The sequence below is a fragment of the Lycium ferocissimum genome, chromosome 3 (genome assembly GCF_029784015.1).
Source record: "Lycium ferocissimum isolate CSIRO_LF1 chromosome 3, AGI_CSIRO_Lferr_CH_V1, whole genome shotgun sequence".
NCBI lineage: Eukaryota > Viridiplantae > Streptophyta > Magnoliopsida > Solanales > Solanaceae > Lycium > Lycium ferocissimum.
In genome coordinates, this window is record NC_081344.1 from 23,647,464 (window position 1) to 23,666,235 (window position 18,772).

At 35.5% G+C, this 18,772-nt stretch overlaps 1 protein-coding gene across 1 annotated transcript; it reads left to right on the forward strand.

Moving 5' to 3' along the window:
* The first annotated feature begins 422 nt into the window (after positions 1 to 422).
* Positions 423 to 6,237, forward strand: LOC132051050 (annexin-like protein RJ4). The gene is made up of 6 exons (XM_059442354.1): positions 423 to 575; positions 3,532 to 3,677; positions 4,716 to 4,937; positions 5,026 to 5,238; positions 5,414 to 5,515; positions 5,754 to 6,237. Exons 1-6 carry the CDS (start codon positions 503 to 505, stop codon positions 5,955 to 5,957), a joined length of 960 nt encoding a protein of 319 aa, XP_059298337.1. The 5' UTR covers positions 423 to 502; the 3' UTR covers positions 5,958 to 6,237.
* Positions 6,238 to 18,772: the final 12,535 nt, after the last annotated feature.

Genomic DNA, 18,772 nt, shown 5'->3' on the forward strand with positions numbered 1-18,772 from the left:
AATTTTTAGGTGAAATGGGAAAAAATAAATTAATTGTGTCTTGAATTTTTAAAACGATAAATAGTTTTAGCAATTATTTTTGTAATAACGACGATAAATAATTTAAGACAGAAGCAATATTTTGAAATAAATATTTTTAATAAAAACGAGAAGTCATTTGAGGCGGAGGGAGTATATTCCTCTGCTGTCTCAAGATAAAAGAGGATCTAACAATAATACAACCACGGTTATCTGGAAAACTCCGCCCGATACGAGGTCACTTCTCGTTCACCTACTTGCTCCATTTCAAAAACAAAAAAGGTGTGAAACCAATAAAAGTATTTTGTCCATTTTCTATTCAAAAGTACTTAGTTGATAAGTAATCTATACAATGTCGTTACTTTCTATACTAAATGCACTTGACTAAGCTAACTTTTTAGTAGTATAAATAACGGATGATGCAGAAGGGCAACAAGCACACACCATAGGAGCTAATTAAGAGAAGAGTTTAATATAATTAGCAATGGCTTCCCTCATTTGCCCTCAAGAATTTTCTCCTATTAATGATGCAGAGGCTATTAGAAAGGCTTGTAAAGGTTATTCAAACTTCTGTCTTGTTAATTTCTTCTTTATAAACATCATCAAGTTTAATTAACTTGATCATCTTTACTTCTTGTTAATTTGCTAACTCTTTGATGTAGTAATCTGATCATGATCATGCATTGATTAACCAATCACTGTTTATAAATTCGTTGTGTTTCATTTTCCTTTTTTGTACAAATGTTCTAGCTAGCTAGCATTGATTTTGTTTAAGAACTCTCAAAGAGCGCTAAACTTATGTATACAATTTGTTAATGGAAGGAGTAGAACACAAATCTATTTCTTGAAACTCTATTGGATACTCCAAATATCAAAATTAGTATTTTTTGATAATCAAGGGACAAAATAGTATAAAATTAATGCTAAAAGATAAATACAGTCAGACCTCTCTATAACGGCACCTGCATATAACAACACCTCTTTATAACAGTCAAGTGTTTTTTGGAATCGATTTTTTATGCTATATTTTACTTCTCTATAATAGCCTTTCACCACCTATAACAGTAACAACCAACCTTATAATAGTACGCTCTTTGTAAAATTACCCCCATATAATAACTATCTTCTTTTTTTGGTAATAATAATTAACCATCTTTATAAAAATAGAATATCTATGATTACCAATAATAAGTGTAGAGATTTTGACCAAATATTTGATCATTTAATAAACTATTTATAACAAAAAAAAATCATATATATTCATCATTAAACGATTTTTATTCATTAGACAAAGTGTGATTAAGCTTAGAATTTGGCAATTAAAAATAAAAATTAGATTTTATGCATCTTTTTGCCTATAATAGCGAAATATTATTTAAAAGTCAATGCTGTTATAGGTGTATAACAGCCATTCTCTATAACAGCTGAAAAATTTCGGACCCAACGATGCTGTTGTAGAGAGGTTTCACTATAGATGATTTGTCCTTTTTTTTTTTTGTTTCTTATCTTCATACCATAATGTTGTTGTTACTGAAATAAAAATTATGGGAGTTATCTTTTGAAAAATTGAAGGTTGTCTGTATGTCAAATAATTCAAATTGCTTTGCTGCCGTTTGGCCATAGATTTTGGGAGCATATTTTGAAGATTTGTTTTCAAATCTTTGTTTTGCCATAAAATTTTGAGAAATTTTGAAAACAAATCTTCAAATCCCAAATTCTGGCTCAGACCTTTTTTTGGGCCTAGACCTATGTTTTGGCATTTTCAAAACTTTTAAAAACTATCCCAAACTTTGTATTTTATAAAAAAAAAAAAACAATCTATTTATGACCCAACTAATTATATCTATCATGTTCGTCCATTAAAGCCGTATCTACCATGTTTTCACAATTAAAGTAGTCTTCTATAAAGTGAACTAGATAAGTTGTGCCCAAACAATAAAAGAAGATTATATTAAAGAATAGCTAGTCACTACCGTTGTTTTTTTTCTTGCACGGATGGATCTTTGTATTGTAATTTGAATTGTAGCAGCTAGTGTGTTATTAGCAGTTGTTATTAAAATATCATGCTCTGCATAATTTGGTATTAGCAAGTACGTTATGTATGGTTGAGTATTTTTTATATTTTTTAGAACTTATGGGTATAAGTAATGTTTTATGTTTTTCAAAACAAAAAGTGAAATATGTTTTGAAAAACTATGGCTAAACACATTTTCAAAACTTGAAAAATTTCACCCAAATCCAAATTTTCAAATTTTTTTTGGGAAATCTATGGCCAAACGCTAGCTTAGAATATTTTGTTAAAAATTTCTTTGCATTTTGCACCCCTAACATATATACTTTTCTTTGATTTATACAAAAGAAAATCTACTGGGGCTTATGAGGTTGTCTCTCTTTCAACGAGAAAAGGACCAAAATAGTACATTATCTTTGGGTTTGGACATAAAATCATACATATTCTTTCACATAGAGCACTAATAGTACATTATGTTTGCACAAGTGGTGCACTTTTAGTCAAACTTCCAAATATTTTTTTAGAAATTTAATGAAAAAGAACAAAAATGCCCCTGAACTTTTAGAAAAGGTATAAAAATACCCTTTATTCATTATTTTGCTAAAACTACCCCTCAATTCAACTTTTTGGCTCATTTATTCCCTTTGACTAACGGACAACACTAATTTTTTTTTTAAAAAAATATTTAAATTACACATGACATTTTATTACTGAAAAATTGATTTATTTTTTTAAAAAGAAATCTGAAAAATCGTTATTTGTAGAATAAGGAAAAATAATTTTTCAAACCCCATTTTTTTTAAAAACAAATGTAGTAAGACTTTTATATATATATATATAAAAAAACAGAATTGGATTTTCATTAAAACATGTGGAATTTTTTTAAATTTGGAAAACTTTTTTTTAACGGGTGGAAACCCCATTTTTTTTTTGAAAATTTAATTTTTAAATCTGAAAAACTGATTGTTTTTTTAAGTAAAATGTGCAAAACTAATACTCCATAATTTTCTTCTAGATTTAAAAAAGACAGCTTTTCTGGTTTTTTTTTTTTTAAACACGGTTTTTCCATAAAAAAATTTAATTTTTTCGATTTTTATAAAAATCCAGTTTTTCAGATTTTGAAAAAAAAATAAAATTAGTGTCGTCCGTTAGTCTAAGGACATAAATCAGCCAAAAAAGTTGAATTGAGGGGTAGTTTTAGCAAAATAGATGAATAAAGGGTATTTTTATATCTTTTCTAAAAGTTCAAGGGCATTTTTGCCCTTTTTCGTTATATTTTAAAAAAGATATTTGGGAGTTTGACTAAAAGTGCACCACTTATGCAAACATAATGTACTATTAGTGCTCCATGTGAAAAAATATGTATGATTTTAGGTTCAAACTCAAAGATAATGTACTATTTTGGTCATTTTCTCCTCTTTCAACATTGATTTTATACTACTAACTATTCTCATTTATTTGTCAAATGTTCTTCTAATGCATTTTTCTGTGGTGGAATATAGGCTTTGGAACTGATGAGAAAGCCCTAATATCGATACTTGGGCATAGAAATGCATCACAGAGGAAGATGATAAGGAAAACTTATGAGGAAATGTACAATGAAGATCTTGTGAAGCGCCTTGAATCTGAGTTGTCGGGACACTTTGAGGTACTTCCCTCTTCAATTAATGCTTACTAAATAAGTAACAACCCAGGCTGCTAGTAATATTGTCCGCTTTGGGCTTAAGCTCCACGACTTTATAACGCGTATATATCCAGCATTTCTCATGTTTTTGCCGATGTGGACACTTCTCCATACTGATAGGGGATACACCAAAGTGACTCTGATACCATCTGTAACAGCCCAGCCCGCTAGTGACATTATCCACTTTGAGCCTAAGCCCGCACGACTTTGAAATGTGTCACTAGAGTGTAAGGCGTGCTTACTTGTATACCCACCATCTCTCCTGTGTTTTGCCGATGTTTGAAACTTCTTCTAAGCTAGGGTGTCACAAACATTAACTAAAATTTGACTTATATACACTAAAAGTGGTTTTTTTTTTTTTTTAATTATCATTGTGTTGACAACATTATTTATAAAAACATTTTTAAGTTCCCAAAAATGCGGTAGAAAAGATGAAAATAAATATTGAATACTATGGTATATAGTACTGCCTTCGATTGGGTATGGAGTTTAAGAATAAAAGGAAGATTTGAAACTTGTGGTACAAAATAAACCATAGACATTTGTGTGGCTAGAAATCATACCATTAAAGGTAAAATGAGAAGTTTTAAGTTAAATTGTTACTTCGTCTGCTTCAATTTGTTTGTCTAGTTTTGACTTCACACAAAGTTTTAGAAAGTAAAGAAAACTTTTGAATCTTGTGCTCTTAAATTAAAAATACATACAGTATAATGTACCAAAATGTCCTTTAATCTTGTGATCTTAAACGTGTTATGTGTAAAGCTGGAATTAAAGAGTTGTCAAAAAAAGGAAAGATACATTCTTTTTTAAACGAACTAAAAGGAAAGTAAGACAAACAAATTGAAACATAGATAGTACTAAATACAAAAAACTGTCATTCTTTTTTAGATTGACTAAAAGGGAAAGAATGTTATATAAATTGAGATGGATGCAGTAGTTGTTTTCTAGTACTCACCGGTCTTGTTGTCATTCATTTAAGTTTTGTTTTACAAATGGATACAGAAAGCGATGTACAGATGGATGCTAGATCCAGAAGAGAGGGATGCAGTTATACTGCATGTTGCAATAAAAGAGAAACCAATCCCAGATTACGCTTCCATCGTTGAGTTGTCATGCATCTATTCTCCTCAGGACTTGTTGGCTGTCAAGCGTGCCTATCAAGCTCGCTACAAGCGCTCTGTGGAGGAGGACTTGGCTCAACATTTTACTGGTGAACTTCGAAAGGCACGTTTGCACCAATTATATACCTTTTTATTTCTTATTGTATTGTTTGGTTGTGATAATTTTGTTTGCTTTTGGTGTTTCGCAACAGCTTTTGGTTTCCGTAGTGGGCATATACAGGTATGATGGTGATGAGATAGATGCAAGGCTAGCCAAAATTGAGGCTGACATTATTTGCAATGCAATAAAAAACAAGGAATTTAATCATGAAGAAATTGTTAGAATAATTACTACAAGGAGTAAGACTCAACTCAGAGCAACTCTAAACCGCTACAAGGATGATCATGGCTCTTCACTCACCAAGGTATATACCTTGAACTTTAGATTTGACCTGTTCTTTAAAACTCAAATCTATAAAGATTGAAGTTAATAACTTGAATTTGATTTACATGCTTAAACAGTGTAAAGAGCCTTTAATCTTGTCTTAAACTTTTTCTACATCTAAGGACTTAACTCATTTTCCTTCTTTACCTTTCCAGCACTTGAGGGACGACGGTGAAAAGGCAGCTAATGCTTTCTTAGGAGCGTTGCGAACGACAATCCAATGCATTGCTAATGACCCTCAGACATACTATGAAAAGGTAACCAATAATCAAAGCTATAGTCATAATGACCCTATGCACTTTCAAATAATTTAATTTCCTTCTTAAAGTTTAGTGTGCCAACCCAATTAAATGCCATCACAGAAAAGTTTTAACTTACGAAAAATTTAATAGTTATTCTCGAGGTATTTCTCACTTTGTGCAAAAAAAGACAATAGAAACTATCATGTTATAAGATCGAGTCCTTAAATTAATCATCAAAAATGATGTGGTGCAGGTAATTCGCCGTGCCCTAATGAAGTCAGGGACAGATGAGGACTCGGCGACAAAGGTAATAGTGAGCAGGGCAGAGAAGGATTTGGAAGTGATCAAAGAGCTTTACTACAAGAGGAACAGTGTGAGTCTTGATCATGTTGTCTCCAAGCACACTTCTGGGGATTACAAGGCTTTCCTTCTCACTCTCTTGGGAAACCAAAACTAATTATTGTGGCACATCTATTTATTCCTTTATATTGAGTTCATGAGGAGATGACAAAACTGAGGTGTTTGTGTGTGTGAGTTTTTCACTTGAATAAAAGAAAAAAAAAAAATGAAGAAAAAAGAGCATCTATCTTCTTACCTTTTTTTTTTTTTTTTGTCAAAAGAGAACATTTGTTACTGATGATTGTCCCGGAGATTGTGTGAATTTATGTCTAGTCGTTGTTGTCGCTATTTTCTCAAGTACTTGTGTGTGGAAATTGGAATGCAGTTGCTTTTCAGTGTCTAATTCTCTATCAAGATTCAAGAGCCTCATGTTACTTATTCGTTGACCACTTATGTCAGTTGCGATTTGATTTTATTTTCTTAATAGGAAAAATATATAAGTTATATCCTACTGGTGTCCGAAACTGGTCATTTAAGTACTCTAATTTTATTTGCGATCTATCACCCCCTATTCTTGTTCGAGGTGAAACTTCTTACCTCTTTGAAATGACATAACCACATTCTGTCCCAAAAGTGCAACACACACGGACCTGCCATTTCTATGTTTTTGCAACCAAACAAACTCGATAATCTTCATTTTTACAAAAAAGAAAAAATAAAACTCCAAAAATATTATGCTTGTTTATTAAGAAGAATCATTTGAGAATTTGTCCAAACAGACCTTAATTCTTCGATCGAAAGAATCTCATGTAACTGATCGTTTTGAATTTTAGAATTCTTTTTCCCTATTTGAGACTTTCCGTAGGTTTATTTTATGATTTATGACTTAGGGGTATGGGTGACACGGGTCTCATACCCTTGCATTCTATAATATACATTATATATGCTTGAAAATTATGTTGAATTTATTATTCCTTTATTATATATATTTAAAAGTTATTTTACTTTCTAAGTATTATTTGTTCTATAGGTAAGTCCATACTATAGATTAAAAAGAGAAAATCATATTATTGAAAAGGTGAAAAAACAACAAAGATTGATAATTTATTAGAGGCTAACATAGGTATTTAGCTGGTTGAGTGAGTTAAGTTACTTTTTTGTTACGAACTAAAGAAACATGACTTTATTAGATAACTTCGAACAGTTGAGTGCCGTTCTAAGTGATTGACTCCCAATAATTGGTTACTTTAAAAAATACTTAATATTAAGGGCAAAATGGGAAAAAATTATTAATCTCATCTTGATCTAATAAAATGACAAGTATTATGGGATAAATATTTTTAGTAACTTTAGCAACTACTCCCTCTGTCCCAATTTATGTGATACTTTTTGCTTCCCGAGATTCAAACTGCATGGACTTTTACCAACATTTTAAGATTTATTTTTTCATCAAATTGATGAGAGAAAAGTTTCAACTTATAGTACTTTTCATGTAATTTTCAAATATATAAATTTTAATATAAAAATATTAAGTAAATCTAATCTAATTTAATTTTAAAATTGACTCTCCAAATGTAAAAAACATCACATAAATTGGGACATATAGAGCAATACGAGACGGAGGGAGTACATTTTCTTGTGGGATATAAAACTATATCGGGCATATGCACGTGTTGCGCAGGGGAACCCATTTATTTAGTCTTTATAAAGTGGTTTAACCAACCCATCAAACTCTTTGTAATTTTTCAAAGATTAATCAATGATAAGTTTACCTGTTACAAGATATTCGATGACAGCTCTAGTTATGACATATTTTACATCAAACTTTGTGTCAGTATTTCATTCACATATTAGAATTAAGATATAGAGTTTTATATTTTCTATAGAACCTCTTGATCGCTTTGTGTGAAATTATTGAAGATAAGTCATGGATGAAGCTTGGAGTTCATCCATGGTGATCGCGGATTCAATTAACAATGAAGGAGAGAGTTTGGAAAGAATTGAGACTAGAATTGTATCTCACTTCAATGAATCAATTACATGTAGGAGCTGATATTTATAACTTCTAATGCCAGCTGGCCACTAATCATTTGATCCTCTAACAAACTAACCAACTCCAAACTGACTAACTACTAGGTGCTCGTATGCAGTGATATACACTAATATACCACTGAATATCACAGTTTTACTTATTATTTCAACACTCCTCAAACTGGTGGGTGAAATACATCAATCACTCCCAATTTGGACAAAAGAAAATGATGATAAGCCACACCAAGCCCTTTCTTCAGCAAATCTGCAAGTTGCAACTTAGTACTGAGATGTGTTGATTGGATCAGTCCAAGTTTAAATTTCTCCCTTATAAAGTGGCAGTCAATTTCTATGTGCTTGGTACTTTTATGGAATATGGGATTGCCTGCTATTTGGATCACAACTTTACTATCACAAAACACCTTAACTGGCAATGTGATCTTCACCTGAAGTTCTTTGAGCAATCCTAGTAACCAAACAATTTTTTACGATGCCATATTCCCCTCGACCGATGATGCCATATTCCCGTATTTTGGTTCTTTTCACATATTTAACCACGCCGTAGTTGCGACTAATTGTATGTTGTTTCTTGGATTTCCATGAAATAAGAGAACCTCCAAGTTGAACAACAAAACCAATTACTGATCTTCTTATATTCGGACAAGAAGCCCAATTTGAATCACAGTATACCTTCATCTATGTGATGGCACTCCTCCTCGGCAACACTTCTAATCCCAATGCTCTTTTCACATATTTAACCACGCTCAGAGCTGCATTCCAATGAGCTCTTTTTTATTCTAAGTAGGTTAAATTTTCTATTGGTTTTGCATGAGTTGCCGCACTGGCTCAATACCTGTATTGCAAAACAAATATCTGGCCTAGTAATGGTCAGATATATTAACTTCCCAACTAGTTTTTGATAGGATCCCACTTCTTCTAATAAAGGATCATCCACTTGTCCAACTGCAGCATCAACTGTAGCATCATACTCAACTGATGTCAACTTGACATTTTGTTCTCATGCGGTTGATGAAGGCTTTGCACCACTCAATCCTACATCAGTGATCAACTTAAGGATGTATTTTCTTTGATTCAAAGAATATTTCATGTTGAGATCTTAACACTTCTATCCCTATGAAATACTTCAGTATTCCTAAATCCTTCACTTTAAATTGACTGTGCAAATACTCTTTTGTCTCAGCTATGAGTTATGTGTTGCTTCTTGTTATAAGCAAGTCATCCACATAAATCAACACTATCACCAAGTTTTTTCCTTGTCTCTTTATGAACAATGAGTGATCATATGAACTTTGTGAGTAACCTGGATTCACCAAGGCAGTGGTTAACTTAATATTCCACTGTTTCTAGATGATTGTTTCAAACCATACAAAGGATTGCAAAAATTTACACACCCTTGTCTCCCCTTGCTTGGGAAAACCTTGAGGAAGTGACATGTATACATCTTCATCTAAGTCACCTTGAAGGAATGCACTATTGACATCCATTTGAAACAGCTCCCAATCATCAGAAGCTGCAATGCTGATCACAGTCCTGACTGTCACTATTTTTACCACTGGTGAGAATGTCTCATGATAGTCCAATCCTTCTCTTTGTGTATATCCTTTTGCAACCAACTTGGCCTTGTATTTGTCTACCTCACCATTTTCCTTCAACTTTATCTTATACACCCATTTAGATCCAATAGTCTATTTTCCCAGAGGTAGTTCTACAAGTTCCCATGTCTTACTTTCCTCTACTACATAAATCTCTTTTTGTATAGCTTCTATCCATAGTTCATCATTAGAGGCTTCCTTGAAACTCTTTGGTTCTACTACAGCAGAAAAGCACCCTAGGTGTGCTTGATAATTCAATGACAAATGAGAGGATGATATATGGCCTGATATGGGGTAAGCACAGTACTAGTAGGATTATGTGTTATGACATAATCATTGTGCCATATAGGTGGTCTGATGTTTCTGCTTGGCCTAACAGGCTCCTCTTCTGCCACAATAGGCATCTGGATAGCCACTCCTTCATGAACCTGTAGAATTAACGTTAAGGATTTGAGTAAAGGATTAGTAAACATGGATACTTGAAATGGTTGATCGATGATGGGTTAACTGAGTTAAGTTCAGGATAAGATTTCAAAAATTGAGTGCGACAATTCGGGCAAGGACGCTTCAGGGAGATACATGAGCATATTAGTTAGACTGTTATACGATACGCGCGATTTAGAGTGTTCAGTTTATAATAGTAAGTGTTAAGAAAACTATAATGGATAGAGTTTGTGGCTTATTATTATCTCCAGGTGTGTTTCAGTTAGTATACGAGACTTATGGTTATATAATAAGACTACTGAGTAGGTCCGAGTAATGGTCAAACAATGGCGGTATAAGTGGACTGATAGAAATTAAGGAATTGAAGAGTCAAGAAAAGGTATATTTGATTGAGAGTCGGCAAGAATGAGGTACATCTTGGGATTACTTGAGTCTATTTAGATTGTGGCATCGTTGTCTTGTATATTCAGATGAGGTGTGATGGTTGCGTGAGCTTAAGGAAGAAGTCTACAGAAATGGACTAAGTGATATGAGGAAAATTTCGTGAGATTCGTGATCGGCAGCTAGTGATAAGCATATTTCAGTGAACCGACATGTTGAGATTTATAAGAAGTGGCTTGGTGGTACACCGTTGGAAAAGTTCGTAACATTCTACAGTGGATGAGTTAGCGTTCTTTAAGAGAAGATTTGTGGAATCCCTATCATGTGAGGACTCGAGTTATATTTTCGAGGTGAGACCTTAATCGTGGTAATACAGTATGATTGCAAGTAATAATGACTAGACATTTTGGGTAAGCTCTTTTGGATATTAAGGACTTAGGAGTAATTGCGTGAGATTTAGAGCGGCAGTGTAAGACTGGATATTTTTGGAGAATTTACGAGCATAGAGAGGTGATACTATGAGAGGTTCAATGGTTATACAATTATTATATTATATGAGGCTTCAGGTTTTGCGTCGAAAAGTTTGGGGTTGTATCGGATTTGCGTGTTGGATAAAGGTTAAGAAGCATGAAGATTGGAATTGTAAGGTATAGCTCTTCGGTACCAAGTTGATAACTTGGATAGGACTCAACTTGTGGAGTCGAGGGTGACAGAAAGGATTTGTTATGCGTGGTATGACTGTGATTGGTTTCGAAATTCGGAGTCAGTTCTAATGACTATTGGTGATATTCGAGAGTTGTGCATTCATTCAGGGTCAGCATTGTTCGAGTTAAGCTTAAAGGTCTATGATTATATTTCTAGGAATATATCTAACGATTCGAAGCGTTTCGGCTCAGATTTGAGGTATGACAGATTTACCGAGCTTTGTCAGGGTTTTCTATTGGATTTGATGACATTTTTTTAGAACAGTTACTTGGGTAGGATAATGGTATACAATGAGCTTAGTACAGATTTGAGGAGGAACTGTTGTGCGAGAGGTCTTTATAGTGATCAGTTGGGTTCCGACGGACTCAGCTCGATGAGATATTTAGTAGTATGGCCGGTATTGTGATCTGAAGGTTTAAGAAGACTTAGAACTAGCCAAGTTTGCTGTCAGTAAGATCAGTTTTGATTTAATTGCGTAGGGATCTCAGACGAATCAAGGATACTTTCTGGAGAGAGTAAGTTATGGTTTCAGAATTTTGGTATGTGTGTTCATATATTTCTAAGAAATCGCAGTGCGAGTAACGACTTTAGAAGATGTGGGGGAAGGAGTTAACGTAATCAGAGTATTTTATCGGTTCAGAATGGACTATGGTTTGTGACTATGTTTCAGAGGATTGCGTTGGTTTGGGAAAGTGTTTGTGGGGCCTATTGATTGAGTTCGAGTTGCGCTTTATCAAATCAGAGAATTCGAGTAAAGTAATTCGTTTATTCGAGGATCAGTTGCGAGAGAAATTCGAATATAGAGATATGAGAATTGGAGCTTGAGCTAAGTTTAGAGAGTGGTGATTGGTAAGTGAGCCCCAGGTACATTGGCCTGTTTGAGATTATCCGTTGCATTGATCTTGTGTTTTGTGAGTTAGTTGTTCACCAGGTCTATCAAGTGTTCGTCCGATCTTTCATGTCTTTACGTTGAGGAAGTACCATTCTGATAGTCCTATATCATTCGTTGGGATTCAGTTTTGTTCGATGAGAATTTTCCCTATAAGGAAAAGTCCGACCTGCGTAGCCGATATCCTCAGTTATTGTCGATTCAGGTACTTCCCGTTCTCTCTTCCTTGTCGCTCGAGGATGAGCGATTGTTCAATTAGTATCGGATGTAACGACCAAACTATTTTGTTTCCGACACTTTTGATCCTTTTCAGAGCTTTATTAGATCATATTTCACCCGCGGGGACCGTTGACACACTTCCTGAGGTGTTTGGATTTGGTTTAGGTGACTTTTTGGGAAAATTGGGCTTAATGTGAAAAAGAGTTGACTCAAGTTGACTTTTAGGTAAACGGACCTTTTCCAAGAATTCATCTATTTTGAGAGGTCCGGATGGTCGTTTAGAACTCGTGCGTATATTTGGTTCGGTTCCCAATGCACTCGGGTGCATTTTGGAACTTGGGTTGGGAAGTTGATGTCGAGGTATCGGGGGTTGCCTCAGTCAATGAGACCTTCGCAGGGAATTCTGAGGCTACGAGTGCGTTCGTAGCGTATTTTTGTGTATGTATGCATATTTGGTGTGTGAGCAGATGGCCTCGGTAGAAAGTCAGAAATTCGGGTTAAGAATGTGAAATCTTGGGATTTCTGGTGTCTGGTGTATGCTTTGGCGGTATTGCTATAGCGGTCACCCTGCTGCTGAAGCGACCAGTGTGGTTTTGGGCATGACCGCCGAAGCGATGCCGCTGAAGCGGTCTGCTAGTCGCAGAAGCGGGTATCGGCGATCTGAATGGTTTAAGTGATAAAAACCCCTAAGACTCTAAACATTTCCCCATTTCTTTTAAAGGCAATTGGAGAGGCTTTTTGGAGTTCTTGAAGAGGCTAAGCTTTGTGGTGAGTTTCCCCAACCTTATACTTCATTCCTTGATCATTAAATCACTATAGAAATTCATGGCTCATGCTTAGTTCATCAATAAGTTGAGTATTATTAGTGGGTTTTAATGGGTTTCTCCCTAAATGATCTCTTCGCTATAAATCTGAAATTGGTGGTTTGGTTAGCTTTATTTAGCATGGATTTGATGAATATAAGCTATAGTAGCATGTTTACTTCTTGATTACGGTCTAATTGTTGAATTGGGAGTTAGGGTTTATACCCAAATTTGGGGGTTTTGCCTAGAATCCGAATTTCAATAAATTGTTGGTTCTTCTAGCTTGATATTGATGGGAATTGATCACCTAGAGCTTTAATTTCTTGTTGAGACCCATAGATTCCTAATTTCCCCTTTCTAGTTCATAAACCCTATTCCATAGGTTGGGAATTTGGGTCTTGAATTGAAGTAGGGTTTGATTGATGTTCTTCTTGATTCTAAGTTCATGATTCGAATGTGCTTAGACTTTCTTTATCTCGAGGCTCAAAGGAAAGGAAAGACTAAGGTGTGATTGTGGAGACTTTGCGGTTCGGCCTTCCAGGTAGGTTATGGTTTACCCTATGATGAGACTTAGTTTAGCGAAGCATATATTTAGACGATACTGTCAGAGAATGCATGTAAAACTTCAGGTATGAAGTTGGGTTGGATATTGTTACACCTCGTAAATTTTTGTGTCATTTGTATCATAAGTAAACTAACGTAAGCTCGGAGAGGCCATGGAACCCCTATAAGGCTAAGAAAGACTTTTTACAATTGTTAAGGTTGTGCTGTAAGGTTTCGATGTTAAGCGAATCAGTGTTATAACCCATACTTTAGGGGTTAAACTAGAAGTTCTTAATGTGCCAAGGAGGTCGTGTTTTTAGGTACTTGTCATATAATATTCGTATCTTAAGTTTTGAAGTCAAGCAAGTTGTAAAATAAAAGTCAGCGAAAAGTATCCTAAGTTACGTTCATAAATTTTGATATAATTTGGGTCTAATGTTACTGAGCTTTTCTTCCAATATACTTGGATTTACGGGGTGATCCACCTATCAAATTGAAGGTCTCCGAGTCTAGTTTCTAACGAATTAAGCCGTTCATCCATACAGCATCAGAATAGAGAGATATTCGCGTTTTCGCGAGACTGCGCGGTCAGCCTCGCTGGGACCCACATAGGCTGTGGTTGACATGTATGCTTGTATATATATATGTATATCCACGCCATTTTCCTTCATTTGTCTCACCCTCCTGATCTTAGAACACTCCCAAATCCTCTCCGAATATTCCCAAGTCAAATTCATCAAAGTTGATCAAGAAATTATCTTAGAATCATAAACTAGAAAGGGAAAGTGTAGTACTTATGATGCTTGATGTGTGGCTGCTTGGTTGAAGTTAAAGCTAAGGGTTTAGTTGGAGTTCTTGATCATTCAAGGTATGACTACAACCTTAACTTTGTTATTAAGATGTTCATGGAAATATTTCCTAGTTTAAAGTAAAGGAAACCATGTTGTGAAGGTCCTAAAAGGATCCGTCGATGTGGCTGCCTTGTGGACTGATTTTGAATGGAGTTTTGGAGAAATTCTTACTTGGTTATGCTGGTATATCTTGTTGTTGTCATTTTTAATGTTGTTATGGACATTTGTGGGCTGTTTGGAGATGGATTGGAATGGAAAATATAGGTGAAATGCTGCCCGAATCTCGTTAAGTCACCTACTAGCTTAGAATGAGTTTATAAGTGTTGTATGTAGCCTGATTGTGGTGTATATCATCTTGAATATAGATTTGCAAGCTCGGGAAGTGAACGTGGGACGTTTAAGTAGGCGACAAGGTATGTTAAGGCTATCCTTTCTTTCATTTTGGCATGATCCTTATAATACGAACAAACAAATGAATGAACGAACTTCCATATCACTCTACTCTTAGAAACATTAGCAGTACTCTAGTCTTTGATGTTACTGTACCCCTTTTATGATTATTCCTTTTGTTCATGGGTCTTGAGATTGCGTATATTGATGATATTAGCTCAAAGATGTTTATCAAAAGTAGCATGACTTTATGTCACTCCGAGAGTTCTATTTATTCATCTTACTTATGCATTGCATTCATTTATACATATGCACATTGACCCATGACCTGAAGGCGTTATATACGCGTATATTATATGTATATGGGGTATAGAGAAAGGGATAGGCGTTATATACGCATCACCACCTGATCAGCTGGTATACGATGATGATGATGCCCACCGAGGAGCCGACATGATACATTACGATGGGATGCCTTCAGAGGCTTGATGATGATATATGCACATATTTACGTATGACCTCATATTTTATATGCATAAGCATGATACTTACATGTTTCATTATTCCCAGAGGTATACAAAGATATATAGATTACATACGCATATACATGACATTATGTACTTTATGACTCACAGAGATACTCAGATTTACAGAATTACTCTCCAGTCTCATATAGCTTTCATGTCTCTTACATATCTTTAACTTTCGTGCCTTACATACTCGATACATTATTCCTACCGACTCCTTATTGCACGGGGGGTGCGTTCATGCCCGCAGATCTTAAGATACAGGTTGGTGACCCATCTATTAGGATGCCAGCTCAGCGGTCAAGGTTGTTGGACTCCACTTCTTTCGGAGGTGCCAGGAGTCAGTATAGTCATATATATATATATATGTATATGCTTATGCATGGGTATGACAGGGCCCTATCCCGACCACGTTATGTATGTTTTCCAGTAGAGGCTTGTAGAAAGTTATGTACAGTCAGATAATGTCCAAACTAGATGTTTCATATGTTGTCACATAGGTGTCATGATAGCTTTATTGGCTCGTATAGTATGTCTAGCATATCTATATAGATGAGTCTTTCAGACTATTTGATACAGACATGTTTACCTTATGAATCTATCGAGTATCATATGATGGCCCTATTGGCCCACCTATATTCATAATGATGTCCGTCAGATGGTATTTGACTAGTACGGTCAGCTATTCACGGCCCTCCAGTTGGGTGGTGACAGATATTATCTTAGGTTGGGCCCTGTTGTGTGATTGGGGTTAGCCACCCCGTTGTGTTGTAACTTATCTTGTTCTATTGTTGTTGGCTCGTTCCCACTTGGAGATGCTAGATATTGATGACTAGTGATTTATCTTGATGATGATATTGTAGCACCTTACTTGTTGTTGCTTTGAGACGAGGGTTGTGAGATGGCTTATTGTGTAGCATTATTATTGATATTACTTGTGTGCCTGGGAGGTACTGTTGAGAATTATGATTCCACTGTGGTTTAGTGTAGCCTTATCATTGATATTACTTGTGTGCCATGTGTGGTACTTTTGAAATTGATTTGATTATTGACATTGAACTCATACATTGCACGCATTCTCATCCTTCATGATATACTATTGATATATTGATGGTACTTAAGGAAATACTGTTACGAGCTGGGCTCAGTTGGATGAGAGTGACGTGAGTACCGATGTTCGATGTTTATATCAGAATCGACGTATGAGTGTAGCTGTTGCTGAGGTTGTTGCCGGAATCTTGAGGTAGCGATTGTCGAGGTTGTTGCCGGAATTGTGAGGTACATGGACTTTACGGTTCCCCCATGGGTTGTGCTGCCGAGATGTGATGTTCCATCATCGGAGTACATGTGTACACTGCATTCACACATCATACATTACTGCATTGCATTGGATCATTTGGCTCCCTGTGATATTCCTGTGATGGTTGTGATACCTTGTGATACACAGATTCGGTGTTGATTATACTGAGACTTGGCACAGTTAGGCTTAGATGTTATAACATAGGCGATGACTTGTTGTGATGCTATTGTGATGTACTGGTTTGGATTGACTATACTGAGACTGGGCACAGTTGGGTTTAGATGCTATAACATAGGTGATGACTTGTACTTGGCCACTAGCTCGCATTGACTTATACCTTGTTGATTTACCTGTTTATCTTACTTTACTGTCTTAGTATATGTTAGCTAATATTAGTTGGCTGATGATACCTGCCAGTACATGTTGTTTGTACTGACCTGCACTTGCTGCATTCTTTTATGAATGCAGAGTATCAGGTGGGATCGATATTTACCCTTCGTGGTTGGGAGTTCGAGGTTGTTGATTCGAGTCTGTTGGAGTGAGCACGTGGACGCTTCGCTACCCGAAGGCTCTTCTTTTATTATATATTATTTTGCTATTCTGAGACATATTTGAGACTATTGATGTATTATTACTGCTTCTAGGCTTATAGATTTTAGGTAGATGCTCTTGTATGACCTGACCAGATACTGAGGTGGTTTTTGGATTTACTACCGCACTTATTATATATTCATATGTCAGACTTACGTTACTTTATCTTCTTCCGCTATTTATACTGTGTTTGTGAATGTTGGGTTAAGGTTTCGCCTATCGAAGTGCAATAGGTAGGTGCCCGTGCGATTTTGTGAAATTGGGTCGTGACACCAAGTTACACAACCTATATTCTTTCTGAGTTTCAGAATAGCCAACTAGTACTGCCCTCCTAGCTCTTTCAGCAAATTTATCATCTCTAGGTAGTTTGCTTGCATAACAAACGCAACCAAATACCCTTAAATGATAAAGTTGAGGTGCTTTACCAAACAAACATTCCTAGGGACTCTTGCCCGCAAGAACTAAGGTAGGCAGTTCATTAATTAAGCACACTGCTGTCCTTACACAATCTCCCTAGAAATGAATGGGAATAACACTTTGAAATCTCAAGGCTCTTGCTACCTCTAAGATGCGTCTATGCTTTCTTTCTACTGTACCATTTTTTTGAGGTGTATATGGGAAAATACTTTGATGTACAATACCATATGAAGCAAGCAATTCAACACAGTTGGAATTGAAAAACTCTGCACTATTGTCTGATCTGATTGTCTTAATGTTGCAGTCAAGTTGATTATTTATCATACAAAGGAAATCTTTCAACACATTGTACACTTCACATTTGGATTTGATAAGGTAAACCCAAGTACACTTGCTAAAATCATCTACCAGAGTAACAAAATATTGTCTATTATCATAATTAGCTTTCTGTAAGGACCCCATAGATCTAAGTGTACAAGTTGAAAAACAGTAGCAGTTTTATTCTTATTAACATGAAACTTCAGTCTATGATGCTAAGGTAATGGACAAACCTCACAATTCTCCTGAATATTATCATCTAGTTTAAGGTTGAGTGATGGGATGTGCTTCATTGCTCCTATTAAAGGGGGTCCTAGCCTCATATGCCATAGTTGACTGTCCTTCTTGGTTGTAGTATTCCCATTGTTGGTGGTATTTTTTGACCAGATTCTTTAAAAATGTATAGTCCTTCATTTTCTCTGCCAATCCCCATTACCTTGCCATTGAAGAGGCCCTGAAATATTCAAAAGTCAGGCAAGAAAATAGCTGCACAACATAACTCCTTTGTAATTTTTGATATTGATAACTAATTGAACTTAAAATCTGGGACATGTAACACATTTTGAATCTTGTGACCATCTAGGACCAATGCACTTGTTATTTGTGATCTATCACCTGTTGGTATTTGAACTTTACTACCTTTTTGATGTCCTAGGCTTCTAAGTGCAGTTGGAAGTTCTTTGCAAGGTGTGATATGATGTGATGCACCTGAGTCTATAATCCATTCGCATGCAATGATTTTTTTCAATAAAGCAGTTATACCTGCCATGTTAGACATGTATTTGGAGGAAGAGGATTCATCCAGCTTGCTGAGTACTTCATGGTACTGCTATGTGTAAACAGTCCACCATTCTTTTGTTGTGTACCATTGCTTTCTCCCGTTCCATCTGCAGCAGTAGAATTGGCAAAGG

What these genes read in the sequence shown, in the direction of transcription:
- LOC132051050 (XM_059442354.1), top strand. Translation starts at nt 503, where the DNA reads ATGGCTTCCCTCATTTGCCCTCAAGAATTTTCTCCTATTAATGATGCA. An exon ending in ATGGCTCTTCACTCACCAAG is followed by an intron (nt 5,239 to 5,413) that starts GTATATACCTTG and finishes TTACCTTTCCAG; the next exon opens with CACTTGAGGGACGACGGTGA. An exon ending in CTCAGACATACTATGAAAAG is followed by an intron (nt 5,516 to 5,753) that starts GTAACCAATAAT and finishes GATGTGGTGCAG; the next exon opens with GTAATTCGCCGTGCCCTAAT.